Source organism: Nicotiana tomentosiformis, chromosome 1, assembly GCF_000390325.3.
Source record: "Nicotiana tomentosiformis chromosome 1, ASM39032v3, whole genome shotgun sequence".
Lineage (NCBI taxonomy): Eukaryota > Viridiplantae > Streptophyta > Magnoliopsida > Solanales > Solanaceae > Nicotiana > Nicotiana tomentosiformis.
Window position 1 is genome coordinate 109,648,821 of NC_090812.1, and position 16,865 is coordinate 109,665,685.

The 16,865-nt window shown below is 35.8% G+C and overlaps 2 protein-coding genes across 3 annotated transcripts; both read left to right on the forward strand.

Annotated features, from left to right (window-relative positions):
* The first annotated feature begins 228 nt into the window (after positions 1-228).
* Positions 229-6,753, forward strand: LOC104107251 (mitochondrial ATP-independent inner membrane protease subunit 2-like). Of its 2 annotated transcripts, none has more exons than XM_018774511.3 (5): positions 229-558; positions 3,784-3,956; positions 4,966-5,149; positions 6,164-6,273; positions 6,365-6,753. In XM_018774511.3, exons 1-5 carry the CDS (start codon positions 487-489, stop codon positions 6,444-6,446), a joined length of 621 nt encoding a protein of 206 aa, XP_018630027.1. In that variant the 5' UTR covers positions 229-486; the 3' UTR covers positions 6,447-6,753. The 2 variants fall into 2 exon arrangements, with proteins under 2 accessions (XP_018630027.1, XP_009614289.1); XM_009615994.4 differs by having other exon boundaries at positions 6,167-6,273.
* Positions 6,754-9,298: 2,545 nt separating this feature from the next.
* On the forward strand, positions 9,299-12,399 carry LOC104107250 (rho-N domain-containing protein 1, chloroplastic). Its single transcript, XM_009615993.4, has 2 exons — positions 9,299-9,457; positions 11,128-12,399. The coding sequence occupies exons 1-2, from the start codon at positions 9,397-9,399 to the stop codon at positions 12,207-12,209; spliced, it is 1,143 nt and encodes a 380-aa protein (XP_009614288.1). The 5' UTR covers positions 9,299-9,396; the 3' UTR covers positions 12,210-12,399.
* Positions 12,400-16,865: the final 4,466 nt, after the last annotated feature.

The following is a 16,865-nucleotide window of genomic DNA, read 5'->3' on the forward strand; positions in this document are numbered from 1 at the left end:
AACCATTATGCCTTCTAATTTTATCCACTTTATGTGTAAAATTAAGATAAAAATATATAATGTTATTAATTAACTATTATTAAGTGAATAAAATAGTGTAAACTACAGATATCGTGAGGAAGACGTTCCAATTGGTTAAAGATGGGTAAAAGATTGTTACATACACCACAATATTTGCATATCTTATTCAATTTTTCATAAGTTACTTTTGGGGGGGGGGGGGGGGGAGGGGTTGTGCAGGTGATTAGGTGAATATTAGAGGCGTAGAGCCGCTACACATCAGTGCCCACAACTGCCCATTAATCTTTACGACTTCACCCAAAAATAAAAAGAAAAAAAGAAAAAAGAAAACAAGTAAATAAGAAAAATGGATATGAGGGTTTAAGAAAGAAAAAAAGGGGAATGCCAAAAACTCTATAACCGGTGACAACAAGACGACGGCAAGAAGAAGAAGAAGAAGCAGTAGCAGCCGAGTGACAGTGAGCCATGGTCTCAGCAGCCACCTGGATCCGATATGTTGTCAGCAAACTTGAATACTCTGCCTCTGTTGGCTGGAAGGTTATTTACTCTCCTTTTTTCTTATAATAATGTAACAATTGATTATTTGCATATTATGATTCTAGGGTTTAATCAGTACACGGGTTTTGTAGATACAGCAAATATGTCTAAAAGATTAGTAGGTCTTTCTGGAGAAAGCTATTAACTTATAATTTTTGGGGAATTAGAGGGCTCCCAGGTTTTTAGAATAAAGGTTCTTTTCTTTTCTCTAGTTTTCCTGTGGCAAAATAAATAAAAAATAAATCTGTCTTTTGACATGATTTTCTTCAACACAACAGGCTTCACAGAAAATTTAATGTCAGCTGTGGAACTTTCATAAAATGCAACAACAACACCAACAACCCAGTGTAATCCTACAAGTGGGGTCTGGGAGGGTAGAAAGACTGTTTTCGATAGACCCTCGGCTAAAGAAAAGATGGAAGAAGCGCCGATAGCAAGAAATAGCAATACAAGATATTTAGAAAACTAAATACAAGATAGCAATAGAGAATATGAAAGAAGTACTGATAGCAAGGAATAACAGTACAAGAAATGTATTGATAGCAAACGAAGGGAGTACTACTGACAAGTAATACCAATACAAGATATGTGCTAATAGCAAGCTAATGATAAAAGGGATACCATACTAACACTAATACTATTGAGTTAAGGAAGACAAAGGGCTAATGATAAAAGGGATAACATACTAACACTAATACTATTGAGTTAAGGAAGACAATGGGAAAAACTCGTATGCCTACTAACCTTCTACTTTAATTCTCAAACTCCACGAGGGTCATGTGCTCGGTTAGCTCAAGCTGCTCCATGTCTCGCCTGATTACCTCTCCGCAAGACTTCTTTGGCCTACCTCTACCCTTCCTCTTACCCCCAAGGCCAACCTTTCACACCTCCTGACTGGAGTATCTGTACTCCTCCTTTTAACTTGGTCGAACCATCTTAGCCTCGCCTCTCGCATCTTGTCTTCCACAGAGGACACTCCCACTTTGTCCCATATAATTTCATTCCTATTTCATAAAATGCAAAAAAGAATATTCATCGGTGTTAGTTCGGAGTTCTGATATTAAAATATGGGAACCTAATGCAACTTTAGTATTAAAAGCTTGCGACTTTAGTAAATTTTTTGAAGCTCTTGCAAGAATTGTCCGGGAATAGAAAAAAGCTATAGCCAAGCTGGTTTGTTTGTATTTCACACCAAGAGGCCCCTTCTCAAATTAATTATTAGCAGTGCTGCTTTTTACCCAAGTGATCCTCCTCTTCCTTAGGTTCTTGGCTCTAACCTCTCAGTATCGCTCCCCTAAGTACCAATCATGCAAAGAAGCAAACTTTTCTCTGCGGCTTGCGTGTCCAAATCGAGAGATGCGGGAAATCCTCTTTGTTCCTCACCATTAGTTTATGGTAATATGATTTGACTGAGACCTGTCCTTCTATCCCGTCTCCCATCTCCCATCTCCACGTATCTGACATGATATGCGATGTATTCTATTTGCTTAGTAACTCTACTAGGATTTGGAATTCCACCCATCTCCCAATCCCGTAGGTTCCTTCTGAATGTGAGATCCTAATGCACTCCCCTCCATCTTATATCCCCTCCATCTTATATCCTTCGAATCTATTGCAATGCTATTTATGCTTTACTTGAGACTCTATATATGTTAGGAAAAGCGATTCTCAACACGTTTTCTTTACGGCACCTGTGTCCCCAAAAACTCATTCTTCTTCCATCACCAACCTTGAAAGTGATGTGGCAAGTGAAGTCTCCCCACCCCTTCATAATATTCCTTTAAAGACCACACCTATATGAAACCGTGATATTCATAGTGATGTGGCAAGTGAAGTCTCCCCACCCCTTCATAATATTCCCTTAAAGACCACACCTATATGAGACCGTGATATTCATACTTTTATATTCCTCCACTCCCCTTGATAATCCAATACTTTTCTATTATCACCTCCCTCCAAGGAGCGTGCTCCTCTATCCTGAATCTCATAACTATTTCTCAAGCAATGCATTGTTGAACACCCTGAGGTTTTTCATTCCAAATCCTCCCACTCTATCGGGATGTGACGGCCATCCCATTCACTAAGTGATATTTCCCAATTCATAGGGAAAAAACAGTTTCATACATGACTGAATATATTTTTCTCCTATGAGCTTGTCTTTTGGCGCTTTTTGTTATGAGATTTTCTAGCTAGTTGTAGGTCTGCTACTATATTAGTTCAACCTACTAAGGCATATTGATCTTTTAAATCTTTTGACAAAAATTATGTTTGAATACATCGTTCCATTCAGTTCTGAGACTTGGTCCTTGGATTCCACTTGACACTTCTCATGAATCTTGGATAATCTGTATGTTTTCTCTGCTATCATGCTTTACGTTGACATGGTTCAGCTGAAATAGAGTTACTATCCGACAACATTTGAACCAAGTTACTGAAAGTATGAGGTAATCATGCAAGAATCGTTCCTTATGCATGTTCTTGATGCCTTTTTAATGATAACACCTTACTTAATAATTTTTTTTTTTGCAAGATCTGTAATACAGCAAGGAAACATACAAGTTTTAGAATCCCCCCTATTGGACGCGAGAGCGTGACTGTGCTCTAACTTAAGCTGCAATTTTCTATGTTAAAACTTATCCCTTAAATAACTAGAAATCAGTAATTACCTTCTTAATTTTATCTTCATGGAAACATAAACCTGATATTTTAGTAAAGTAGCGATTTGAACTTGGTGCTCAAACTTTGGAAACTTGAGTTCCAGCATAGAGGAGGAGTACTAATAAATGCAGGTCTTGTCACCTTTGGAATCCTATAATCAGTAGCTTTGCGTACGTTTGGAGTCCATACTTTCCCTAACTTAAAAGGAGTGGTGAACCAACTTAGTCTTGGAAAGATTACTACTCATGGGGGAATTTAAGTAATACTGACTGGACTGCTCAAGACTAAGAGAGAAACAAATCTGACCTTTTAATAGTGCTAAAGATTTACTAAACTAATACTTGTAAAGCTACAATATGCAAGTCAAAACATTCTATAATCATCAATAAATTAAGAATGTTAAAGTTAAAGACACAAGCCGCGTGAGATCAAGTTTCCATATTCTGAATTATCATCTGCTCTTCTGCACTTAAAATCAGTCAAGCTTCTACTTTTTGAAATTCTATTTATTTACTTTTACTTCTTGAGTAGAGGGAAAAAGATTAACTGAATATTAATGCTATGCAGAACTACAAAGGAGGTCAAATTACAGATAGAGAATTAGGCGATACCATATGGAAGAATTTCTTTCAGGGTAAATTGACATTTATGCACTTTAACAAAGGAGAGGAGATGGCACCCACACTCGGAGCTCAGGGCGGCACACTTCTTGTTCGGAAGATACCTTGGGTTGATCCAACGTAACTTCTCCTTTAATGCCTTATGCATGGTTTTCTATGCCTTAGTTCTGGAATACACTTTTGCTTTGATCTCTTTTCTTTTATTAGTAGCGTGTTTACTTGAAGAATCATTAACAAGCAAGGGAGAATCGTTTTACCATTAGTAATATTGTTCTTTTGCTACTACTTTTATGGTTTTATGGCATTTTCAAGTGAGAAATTGGTTTTCTTGCTCATAGTTATAATAAAGGAAACTGTACAATTTAGGTTTGTAGTATTGATAGTTAATGAGTTATTTTTCTTTATAACGGTAGTGTTGGAGCTAGTTTTCACACATCTCGATTAATCTTCGATGTACATGTTACCTTCACCAACACAAGTATTGGTGCAAGCTGGAATGGTATTCCAAATAATCTCCTTTGTTAGCTTGCAGCCTTCCCAGCAACAAAACAGTTCTTTCGGGGGTCTATGCATCACCACACTCAACTCAAATATCTGCAGAAATAGTTCTCACAGATGTCTGCAGTATAGAAATAGTTGGTCATTGTCCTCCACATTAGTTAATCGATTACTTCCTTGCTAAAGCTTTGTTACATTTGAATTTGCCAGCTACATTTTCCTACTCATGCACTTTACCGAAGGAAATGTTACTTTGTTCTGGCGTATAGACAATCAAGCTTAAAATAATTGCTGTTGCTGCTTATGTCTTCATCACCGTTGGTCATGCTGTTGGCCTAACTATTGACTAAAATTGGGGGTTCTATGGCATATATGATTTGGAGAGTTGTGCGATGAGTCTGTTTTCCTTTTCTTCTTATCCTGGACAAATTTTATGAGCAAGGAAATCTTACCACCATAAATTGCTGTAGGGAGGTGATCACACTGCTATCTTATTGTTTATGTTCATTTTACTTTGCCTCTTTGTTTAAATAAATTAGTTGTTTCCCTTCTGGTGGAAGCGATTATGTGGATCTCTTTCTGCATATGTTCCTCTTTGCTATTGCTGACTTCATATCTGTGCTTTTCATAGGAAAGTATTTGTTGGGGATGTTGTGGTTCTCAAGGACCCTGTAAAGTCAGATGATTATCTTGTCCGTAGATTGGCTGCCGTTGAAGGCTATGAGATGGTGTCCACTGATGAAAAAGATGAGCCCTTTGTCCTTGAAAAGGATCAATGTTGGGTGCTGGCTGACAATGAAAATGTGAAACCTAAGGTATATGATCCTCGCAATAGATTGGCTTTCATCTCCAGAATAAGATATCATGCGACTGTATTCTCTCAAATCTTCTTTTGCTCAAAGCCTCAAATCGTGAACCTTGTCTTATGTGCTTCATGTACGATTTTTGAATATTTTGCGTATTGCAATATGGTATTTTAGTCTAACAGTCCTATAATATGTGTCATATCCTTGTCTTTGGTCCAGCATCTGTTTGAGCGTCATTTACTCATGTTTTAATTATATTTTCTGTATATGTGATCTGAGTCTTGACTACTTATTCCCCGCATAATGTTGATACAATACTTCTGCAGCAAAAATTGTGAGTATGTATCAAAGTCTAGATATGTGTTATAACTTTAGAGGTTTTTTCCCCATAACTGGAACCTTAATTTGCCAGTGGTCTTATGTATTAGTTTAAGTTTACCTTCTCCAGGGATTCTTTTAAGGTGCTTGCATAGAGTGAGTAGTGAATCTGAACAAACCTATAATGAGATGTGTGTATGTCAGCTAAAACTTCAGCATTTTCAATGAGAAACTCTTTGAATTATGGTGAAGAGGTAAGTTTATTAAATGAAATAAACTTCTGATGAATACTTGAGCTAAGTTTTCAGTTTTTCAGTGGCTGCTGATTAAAATAGGACTTCTGACTTGCCCCCAGAGCTTTGGTCTAGTGGTAAGAGCGCAACTCATGATGTGTGAGTTACGCGCACGTTACGAGTTCGAACCTTGCTGCAGACAGAAGCCTGGTATTTAAGTGGAGAAGGGTAGAGGGGTGGGTCCATTAACCAGCGGTTTCAACTCATGCGCCTCTGGACCCTTAGGAATTTCTGGGTTATCCGAAAAAACAAAAAAACAGGACTGACTTGAGTATATAGTACTGTATTATTCATATTATAGTCATAGTTGGGCTTGCTTCCTCATGCTTTGAGGGAAGGATAGCAACTGCACAAATAATATTGTTATATTAATATTGATTGACTCTAGGTTATTTTCTTGTCTTCTCAATAGCAGGAAGCCAAGGATAGCAGAACTTTTGGCCCTGTTTCCTTGACGGACATAGTTGGCAGGGCTATATATTGCCTGAGGACAGCAGTGGACCATGGTCCTGTTAACAACAGGTTTGTTGTGTTATTGCAAATCTGTTTTTCTTGTCCATCGGAAAAAAAGCTTTCTTATTGATTGTGGTTAATCTGTGTCTTGCTTTATCAGTAACTTTAGCGTCCAGAAGGATTCACCAGTCCTTGAAGTTGAACTGGATGTTGATGAGATGGCACGAAGTCACAAAGCATAGGTTGTGTGCTTTGAGGAAAAGATTTCCTAGGATTACTGATTTGGTTGTACCCACTTTTTCTTGTTTCCTCTTATTTATCCGAGCGAAATTCATTGGAAAAAATAAAAGTTGTGTATTAGTGATTTTGGTACATTTTCCTTTGACCAGATGCTGTCATCCTAAGTGTTGATCTTTCCTCTCAATGAGGCGCCGTACGAACTGTAAACCTTTGAGGGCTTCAGTTCTATTTAGAACGTATTTCAAGGCTGAAACTGTTGTATGGATGGAAGTTTGGAAAAGATATATCAATATGATTCACTTTCGTCCAGGTTGTGGCCAATTGACAAAGAAGACTAGTATTTATTAAAGTAGCTTGAACATTCCTTTCACAGACCCATTATCAACAATACACTAATACAGCACGACTTCGCCCATTCCCCAAACATCAGAAGAGAGGTCTCACTGTAACTCCTTGTTTTGGTTTTATAGTAGCACTTTCTTGAACAGTTTTTCCTAACTTTTTGTAGTGTGTTTTTGCTTGTCCGTTAGGGGACATCCAATAAAATTGAGACGATAGCATGGCGAAGGGTGACCGTAATGTGCTGTTACTTAACTAGGTCATGTTTCCGTTGCACCAAGGGTGGCCTAGTAGGCAATGAAGTGGGTGCTAAGCAAGTCAAAAACGAAACTCTGATAATTCTAAGAATTTTGAAAAGAGCCTGTGCTTATTTTCGAAGTTGTCGTTTTCTCTGTAGCGAAATGATAATGTATAGCCGTTGTAAAAATAATAGTCGAAAAAATGTATAAAATTTGTATATTTTTTGTATATACATACATTATGTTATATATATATTTTATACACTTTTTTCGGCTATCAGATGTAAATAATTTCTGGTGCAGGCTAAAAGTAATAATACCCCTTATTATTGCCTGTACTAAGCCTGTATAGATGCCTTTAAATTGATGTCGTATTCAGAATATAGCTTTCCACTAAAAATACTGTAAAATGGTAAATGTGACGACCTTTGATATTTAATAGTGATAAATCTGTTAACGATTTCCATTAAGTCAAGGGACGGCATCACTGCCTTTAATGTACCATATAGCAAAATGAAAAAGAGAACATGCATTTCCACACGCTCAGAAAGAAGCAAAAATTTAAACTTATAGTAGAAACATAGTAGAAAAAATCAATGGTTTAGTGGAGAGGGAAACCATCTTTTAAGAAAACCTTTTCCTTCTGATTTCCTGAATTGTTTTGTACTTTCGCTACTCTTTTTTATGATAAATTTCTTTCGTTCTTTCTTAAAATTATCTTTCGAAGTTACCAACTCTTTGTGGTATAATTCTATAACAAACTTTTAGCACCTTGGCTTTCCATACCAACTTCTTCTACAAATAATTTTCAAACATAACCAATCATGTCACAAGTGAATATCACTTGTGAAATTAAAATTTAAGTAATAGTAGCTATACTAAATTTAAGTAATTTAAGGATAATAATAGCTGATACATGGAGTTATGGAGGTGGATCGCTTGTAATTTAACTTTTATTTAATAACAAAAATCATAATTCAACTTCGCGTAGACGATTTTTAACTTATTTATATTTTCCCGTTTGTGACGTCAAAAAGGAAAAGCATGCATTATCAGAACATGACGAGCACTTTGGATTCAGCTATATTCACGAACTTTTTCTTTTCTTCACGTATATGTATAGGTTTGAGTCTTCCTATCTAGCTCTATCTATAAGATTTTTGTTTATCACCAATCTTAAAATTATCTTTTATCAACATTTAGTAAATTACTTGAAATATACGCTCAAACGATTTCGCTATCTACTTACACAATTGATTACAACCTTATAAGAAGAAATTATGGTAAAAAGATTAAGGTGTGTTTGCTACGAAGGAAAATGTTTTTCATGGAAAATGAGTGATTTTATCACTTATTTTCGCTTGTTTAGTAGGTGAGTAGAAAACTTTTTCCGAAAAATATTTTCTAGTGTTTGGTTAGAGAGTAGAAAATATTTTTTTTATGTTACTCTCCTCACCCCCTTCCCCCAAGTCCCTGTGTTTCCTTGCTCCCCCTCAAATACCCAACGTTCAGGACTCTATTTTCTTCAATAATTTAATTATTCTTCTAAAAATTTAGACAAACCCAAAGTAACTAATGCGATACTTTACTTTTTTACGCAAAACAACGTTGAAATTTATGATCCATAACTATAAAAAAAATACTCTTTTTTTGGTTGAAAAAGAAAGTACTCTTTCTACAACATGAAAATAAAGCAATCATTTTATTGAAATAAATGAAAATACTTTTTCTACGTCATAAAAAAAAAATACTCATTTTGTTGAAATGAAAGATAATACTTTTTCTACATCATGAAAAGAAAATACTCATTTGTTGAAATGAAAAAAAAATCTATCTATAACATGAAAAGCAAGTACTATTAATAATATTTTTATTTAGGAAGGGGGTGTGGGGTGAGTTGAGGGGTTGGGGGTTGGGGTGGAGGTGGGATGTGGGTGGGGGTGGTTTGGTGGGGATGGGGAATAGGGTGGGAAAGGTGGAAAATATTTTCCTTATCTTAATAGGGAAAATATTTTCCTCCAATTTGAGGAAAATGAGTTCATGAAGAAAATATTTTCCAAATCATTTAAACTAACCAAACATGGGAAAATTAGAAAATATTTTCTTTCATACCAAACACACCCTAAGAGACCTAAAACTATAAGAAACCAAAACTGTAAGGGGGTAAAGTGATACATACAAAACCAAACGAACTGTGTTTGACTAAAATTTGAAATTACGCGATATTCCCCTTCTGACCCCTACGAAAATGGTCAATATATCTAAAACCTCCCCTTATCAGGGAACGATATATAAAAGGCAACAGAAGCTAAAGCCAGTATAGAGCCGAACAACGAAAATGCGAAAGTCTGATTGAGACTGAAGACACTTTCCTATGTTTTCTCAAGTTCTAAAAATGTCGAGCGCCATTGATTTCACTCCCAGGAATCTTCCAGGTAAATATGTTTTTTCCGTGTTCTTTTTCCCGTTTATGATGTCCCATTTGTGCGTATAAGGTGTTTGATGAAATGCTTGTGTTAACAAGTGGAGGTCTTTTTGATTAGTGTGCTTTTATTAATGCCCTAGCTATGTCCAACCACTGACCAGTTTACTACCGGGGCGTGTGGTGGATGGTTGAGATCCCTCCACTCTTAACATCGAGCCTGGGAATGGAGAACTTATTGGTAGGAAGCTTTACCCTTAGTTGGGTTTACCTGACGCGAATCTGGATTATCTGGGGGAGTGGGTTCCAGATGGTTAAACTTTAAAAAAAAAAGAACACTAACCCTAACCGGTTTAATTAGGGCAAGTCCTTAATAGCCACTACAGACAATAACTCTGTTTCAATACAAAACTAATGGGTTTGGCTATTTGAATCCTCTATATCCATTTTGCTCTAGTTGGACGCTTTCATTCTGATACTCAGTAATAAAGAAAAATTTAGTGCTGTTTATTGTTGAGGCTATTGATAAATAAATGAACAAGAAGTCCTTGTCACGGATTCCTATGTCAATGCAGTTTACTATTGGCTGCAATTGATTAAGCTAAAGTGGTTCAGCTTCTTTTGAATAGTGTAAGCAGTGGTTTAATTTACATTTTCATGAAATATTTGAAAATGTGAATAACTCTCTGGGTGGCGCGGTGTGTTGGGGGTGTTTGAGGTAGCAATATGCAGAATTATTGGCATGCATAGCAAATTATTGGCTCTTCTTGAAGTACAGTTTTCTTTTAAAACTCCACAAGCTCCTATCTAGCGGAACTTATATTTTCTTTAGATCCTTTTTAGTTTTTAGATCGTCCAACTTTCCTTGAAGTTCACACATCAGCTTGATCATCTAAACATAACCGAATGAAAGCTTTATAGGTGTGCCTGGCCACGCCAAGATCTCTTCCAACCTTATTTTCTTTCCGCAAGGTGCTAACAGTAGCACAAATGTTCTCTTGTTCACAATATATTTCTTTATGCCCATTTCGGTTGTCTTTCTGCTCTTTCTGGAACTCTTTGCCCCCCTCACTTTAGTGTATGAATTATATGCATCGTGGGTATCGAGATATGATGACTTCTGGGTTATTTTTATTGCAATCGTCATTGTCGTTATTTTTACTACTATTGATTCTGTTAGCCCACAACAGTAAATATCATTTAAAATGTAAATGCTTCTTATGGAAATAGAATTAATGACCTTTTCAATTCTTATTGATAGATAGCTGTTGGACATCTATAGATAAAATGTAAAGCATATGAACGAATCTGATATAACATTGTACAGTTGTCCCAAAGAATGCTCTTTAAACGGTAAATGAAAACTCTTACTTGGAAAAAGATGTGAAAAGTATATGCTCTGAGATTATGTATCTTATTTCCTATGCAGCTATGATCCTTTTCTTAGTCACCCTTCCATATGAAGGGCAAGATAAGTTTTAAATTTCTGCCAATGTGAATGCTTCTTCCATGACCTACAACATGCTGATTATTCCGTCAACAAAAAAATACAGCTATCTTAGAAACATCCTCTAATGCATAATCTGAGTCTTTACTCAAAAAACAAAAATCTGTGTCTTTCTTATATCCATAAAGTCCTATATAAAGACTTATAAGATATATGCTATTATTGTTCTATTTCAGGGTTTGGTTCCCCAGAAGGTAGTTGTCTTCCCTGCTCAGGACTATCAGGGAGAGCAGTCACCTCTCGTGGTGAATATAAGCACTTTTCGAAGGTCAAGATTTTAACTTTGAAATCTCCTTACAAGAGTAAATCTTTTATATGTAATGCTAGCTTCAGCAATCATAAAAGAAATCCAGATTTTTCGAGGCAAAACAAGTTTTCCAGGGGCAGGAACAGGCAAAATGAAGAGAGAGACAGTTATGATAATTTAGAAGAATCTGAAATGCTATCTTCACGAAATGGACCACTGCTTACTGTATCAAACACTTCAAAATTCCAAGCTACAGCCACTCCAGGTCCAAGGGAAAGGGAGATTGTTGAACTATTCAGAAAGGTCCAGGCTCAGCTCCGGGAAAGAGCTGCAATCAAAGAGGAGAAAAAATCTGAAGAGTTGCAAGGAAAGGGTAAAGAGAGTGAAACTGTTGATTCCCTTCTCAAGCTTTTAAGAAAACACTCAGTTCAGAAAGGGAAGAAAACCAACAGCAGTAGAAGCAGCAACTTTGTCCTTGACCAGTCAGATCAGAGCAATGTATTCTCTGAAGAGAGAGCTGGCAATAACACTGAACTAAATAGCAATGTGAACCATGTGGCACAAGATAGTGGGACCCCAGTTGTTAACCGGCCGATGTCAAATTTCCAACGTAGATCTCCAGTTTCCCGAACCAAATTTCAGCCTGTTTATCACGAGGGAGGTACGGATAACCTTGTTGCCTCTACTGCTACAGATAAGACAGAAAAGGACATACATCTGGACCCTGAACTTGGCCGAATTCTCAAAAATAAGGTTGATTCTAGTGCTCATTCTGACATTGAGCCGATTTTCTCAGATGAAGATGTGTTTGATGAGATGGCTGACGATGATGCTGCCAAAATGTTTGAAAATGTTGATGCTAATGATGAAGAACAACATCAGGTTGGTGAGGAATTAGCTGAAATGAAGCTGACTGAACTGCGAGCTATTGCTAAGTCTCGTGGTTTGAAGGGATACTCAAAACTGAAAAAAGTAGAGCTCATTGAGTTGCTAAGTGCTGATCAAGTCTGATCTTTTTGTTTCACAAGTGATGATAGATTGTAGAATGTTCTTGCACATTAGTCTTTTAATTTCTACATCCTGTTTGTCTTACACTGTACTTTTTCTCTTGATGATGGTTTCTAGTCAGATTGGACAATTTTGTATACTTCATCTATGTAACAGTTTCTGCGTTCAATACATGTTTGACTAGTTTCTTATACTTTTTGTGTCATATCATTTGGCAGATTCACCATTCCCGTTGGTGTATATTCTGATTCTCTGGTAACTGTTAAACTAGTCTATCTTAGATGCTTTTGACTTCAGCAAAGTTGGTTGCCTAAATTGGAGAGACGTTCTGGGCCTCTGGGATGTGCAGTTGTGCCGGTTATTTATCTGTTTTTTTTTTTTTTTTTTTTGAAAAAAAACTTCTCAATTTTGATGCTTAATTATTCCATCACCAATGGCGAAACCTGCTATAGCAAGATCCAACTCCTCGCAAAATGTGTTGTTGAGGTTACTAGTGCTTTCTTTAGTACTACCACCTTGCTGGATCAACAAGAGAGTAAATCGGCTCATGACTTGTGGAGTAGTATTCGTTCTCATCTTCTACCCTTTCCTTTTTCATCTTGTTCCTCTTTCCAACCATTGTTTCCTCAATCACGTGGCATCTTTGGTGAGTATTGCTCAACATGTTGATAGTATTCATTTTCTGTTTCAAACTTTGGTATCAGAATGGAGTCATATTTGTTATGGAAGTCTAAGGACATGCTTAGAAGTTTCTTATGTTAAGTAGACCTTGTTTTACTCCCTTGTTCCCTATCAAATGAAGTGACAGATCTTCGTCCACTGACATCCAGAGATGGTTTTCTACCAATCATTGTATAGCACATGTTACATAAAAAAGAAAAAGAGGATGCTGGAAAGATAACTGCAGTTCCTTTGTTGATGTTCTTTTAAGTTCTAAGCAAGGAAATTTATCAAAATGGTCAAAGACAAAGTCTTTACTTCTTTTCAAATTAAGCATTGAAATTTGAATATAAGAAATCAATTCTTTCTTTTCTCGTAAATGAATGGGAAAAATTAAGTTTTCTCTTAAAGACATGGGTACAAATACCAGCTCAGAAAATTTAAAATCATCTCGCTGATCTTTCGGCTTGGCTTTCACAAAATATGTGCAGAATGTTATGAATGAAAGTATTGCATCGAGTTTATAAATGAAAATTTACAATGATAACGTAAATTGTGAATATATTGAAAAGCTATTTACATACTTTTTATTTCATGATGCATTGAGTTGAGACAGTAAACAACCTCGGGTTGATGATATAATTAATAGGCTACTTGCTTACCAAGAATATCCTAATTTCATTGCCACTATCTTTGACTGAAACTGCTGCACGCAGAAGCAATAGAATAAATATATCCAAATAAATGCACTAGCATTTTGACCACAGTTAATTATTCATTTGAAAGATGAAGCTCGAGATCATGGCAGATTGGCAATGCTGCGGTTGATATTTTGGCCTCTTTTAGCTCTGCCAGTTCCAGAAGAGGTTTTGGATGCTGGAGCAATTCATTTTATATCCATCCTTAGATCTTAGCCCATTACACTTGCTTAATCTTGCTTTGTTAAGAAAAAGTTTGAACTTGACAACCTCAAAAACTAGCTCATGTGATCATACAAGGAGGCAACACAATATTCTCTTAACCAATTTGAGACCGTTTGCACCCTTTTGTACCTCTAGGACTGAATATCTAAAGCGTGGATAATATAGTATGGGGTCTAACATCGGGTAAACTAAGAATTGGGAAGAGAGGCTGATACCATGTCAATGAAAAGAATGCAAGTTGGGCTTAACCTCAAAAACTAGATCATCATGCAAATTACTGCAAATTAACTCTCGAGTCTTGTGAGACAAAGTCTTAATTCTTTACATCATATTATTCCATTGAAAATTCAGCTAGCCGTCTTTCGAGCTAGTTAACTCATATCTGAAGCTTTGTTTCATGTCAAATCTTAACAATTCAAGCTAACAAGTACCTTTTCATGAAAAGAACACGGTCATTCAGAAAGGTGTTAGAGTAACGTCGAATGTATAACCAATCTATTGTAAAATTTGCTAATTAAAACACCAGTAGAAGGCACATGGCAACGGATTCTTATATTACGTATGTGTACATGAAAGGCTCCATCCGGTTCTCACACACACATATATATACATTTTATTTTATTTTTGATTTTTCGCTTGGTGTTTGGTACTTACAACAAGATGAGTTGCTCTAGTAGTGAGCACCCACCACTTCCAACCAAGAGGTTGTGAGTTCGAGTCACCCCAAGAGCAAGGTGGAGAGTTTTTGGAGGGAGAGAGCCGAAAGTCTATCGGAAACAACCTCTCTACCACAGGGTAGGAGTAAGGTCTGCGTACACATTACCCTCCCCAGATTCCACTAGTAAAATTATACTGTGTTGTTATTGTTGTTTGGTACTTACATTTGGCCTCAAACTAATCTGATTTCGCATTGCGTCAAGCCCGTTAAAGATTAAACTCTTCTTACTAGAATTTTTTCCATTCTCAAAACTAGAATCGGAGATCATTAGTTAAAGGAAAATGGATTCTGTCCATCTCACCACAACGTTGGTGGTAACATATTTCATATATTACGTATGCACGAAAGGCCCTATTCTGAAAGGTATATTTTAAGACTCCCAACTTGGGAGAGTTGGAGTAGTCAAGGGGCACATGGCTTGCATCGACAAACACTTAAGTTCAGAGCACACGTTCATGTACATAAATGCGATGCACCTCTTTTTATAATTCCACATTTTTCTCCGCAAATATTTCCTAGAAAATGCGGTAGCATAACTTAAACGACATGTATGGTATCTGAACAAGATCATTCAAAACACCATGTCCCTCTTTGGTAATTGTTACGCTAATATATACTCCCTCAGTTTATTTTTACTTCACACGTTTTGACTTTTTACGTCCTTTAAGAAATAATAATTGAAGTATATAATTTACCATGATACCCATATTAATTGATGTATATTTTATTGGATTTGAGAAAATGATTTGAAATGAGTAATAAATATGGTGGGTATAACAGGGGAAAAAATTGTGACAAGTAAAAATGAAAATTTATTTTTAGTATACATGCCAAGTAAAAGTGAACGAAAAGAGTATTATATTATAGAAACTATATGATATCACTAAAATCCATGTGGTTACAAAGGAGTAAATACGACCTTTTCCTCCCTTAAAAACAAGGGCAGCCCCGCGCCCCCAGTACATAAGTATCATACGGTTGAAGGATCTGAGAATGGGTCGCACTCCAGAAGCATGCAATGAAATAATTTATTCTGACACAAATATCAATAGCGATTTCATGACACAAATATCAATAGCTGATTTCATTACTTATACACTTGCATACAGAGATAATAACTTTATTGTTGCTTAGGACCAAATCTCCTCCAGCTTTTGCCATTTAGAATCCAGCAAGTTGAAAATTCAGTCATAGCTCAAAAGAAACAAAAAGGAATAACATTTGCAGGGGCCGTATACAAAAAAATTTAAAATTTTGTAAGCGTTGTCGAAATTTATAAAAGAACAGGAATAATAATTATTATACTTCTAGACAAAAATAGTCTTAATCCATTAGTTTTGTTGAATTTCAAATTAGAAAGGGTCTTGAGTTCAATTCTACTTTACCACAATTTTTAACCATACAGGCTCTCTCAAATATTTACAAAAAAAAAAAACATGCTAGTTAAGGTTCGAACCTCTTATCTCTTAAACACAACCAACACACCAAGAGACAATTAATTATGTCAAATAGTGTCATTTTTCCTACTTATCTGTTTTCTTACAATATTAATATATATATATTTAGTAAACAATTTCGACTAAGCAGTGTCGCGTGACACCGCTTCGCTAAGCGTGCATCCACCACTGAACATTTGGCAGCTTCTTTATTATTCTTTTTTTAAAATGCCATGGTAAAAGTAAAAACTGCAACAAACAATAACTCTATCGTATATCTTTTAGGTGTAAGATTTTATTCCACTAAAAGTCTTACCTAGTAACTTCTCCTTTTATGCATCACTATTGAATATATGATTTATCCTCAATCTATCTATATCTATCTATACTATATTAAAAGTACAATAACGTTCGTCTCTTTTACCCTTAAAAATATATTATACATTAGACAAAATAGTAATTTAATTATTTTTCTAATTTTTAAAACTTTAAAATTAACTAAAATTTTGATTATTAAATCCTTCCTTATTTAAAATATGTATCTCTTTGTATAAAAATATTAAATGCATTAAATCTCCTTTTATAAATAAACTACTTATATTTAGGAATTTGGGATCATTAATGAATTTACCACAAAGAAAGTTCAACAGTACTGTCTTTATGAATGGAAACAAGTTTAAAGCCTACGTTCACCAAGGTATGGCTTCTAAAAATCCTACCAAATCTGGTGGCTTTGTGTTCATCTACATACAAAATTCACGAAAGGAAATTTTTTCTTTTTCCATTGATTCCACCAAATGATCAGTGGCGGACCCAGAATTTTGTGCAAGCGGGTTCAATTTTAGAAGTATATAAATTTAGTCGTAAAATAGTAGTTGTCAAGTGGGTTCAAATAAAATATTTATGCAAAATTTAAACAGCT

Excerpts from the sequence above, each read along its gene's own strand:
- LOC104107250 (XM_009615993.4), top strand. The coding sequence starts at position 9,397 with ATGTTTTCTCAAGTTCTAAAAATGTCGAGCGCCATTGATTTCACTCCC. Across the intron at positions 9,458-11,127 it reads CACTCCCAGGAATCTTCCAG|GGTTTGGTTCCCCAGAAGGT; the intron begins GTAAATATGTTT and ends GTTCTATTTCAG.
- LOC104107251 (XM_018774511.3), top strand. The coding sequence starts at position 487 with ATGGTCTCAGCAGCCACCTGGATCCGATATGTTGTCAGCAAACTTGAA. Across the intron at positions 3,957-4,965 it reads ATACCTTGGGTTGATCCAAC|GAAAGTATTTGTTGGGGATG; the intron begins GTAACTTCTCCT and ends TGCTTTTCATAG. Across the intron at positions 5,150-6,163 it reads ATGAAAATGTGAAACCTAAG|CAGGAAGCCAAGGATAGCAG; the intron begins GTATATGATCCT and ends TCTTCTCAATAG.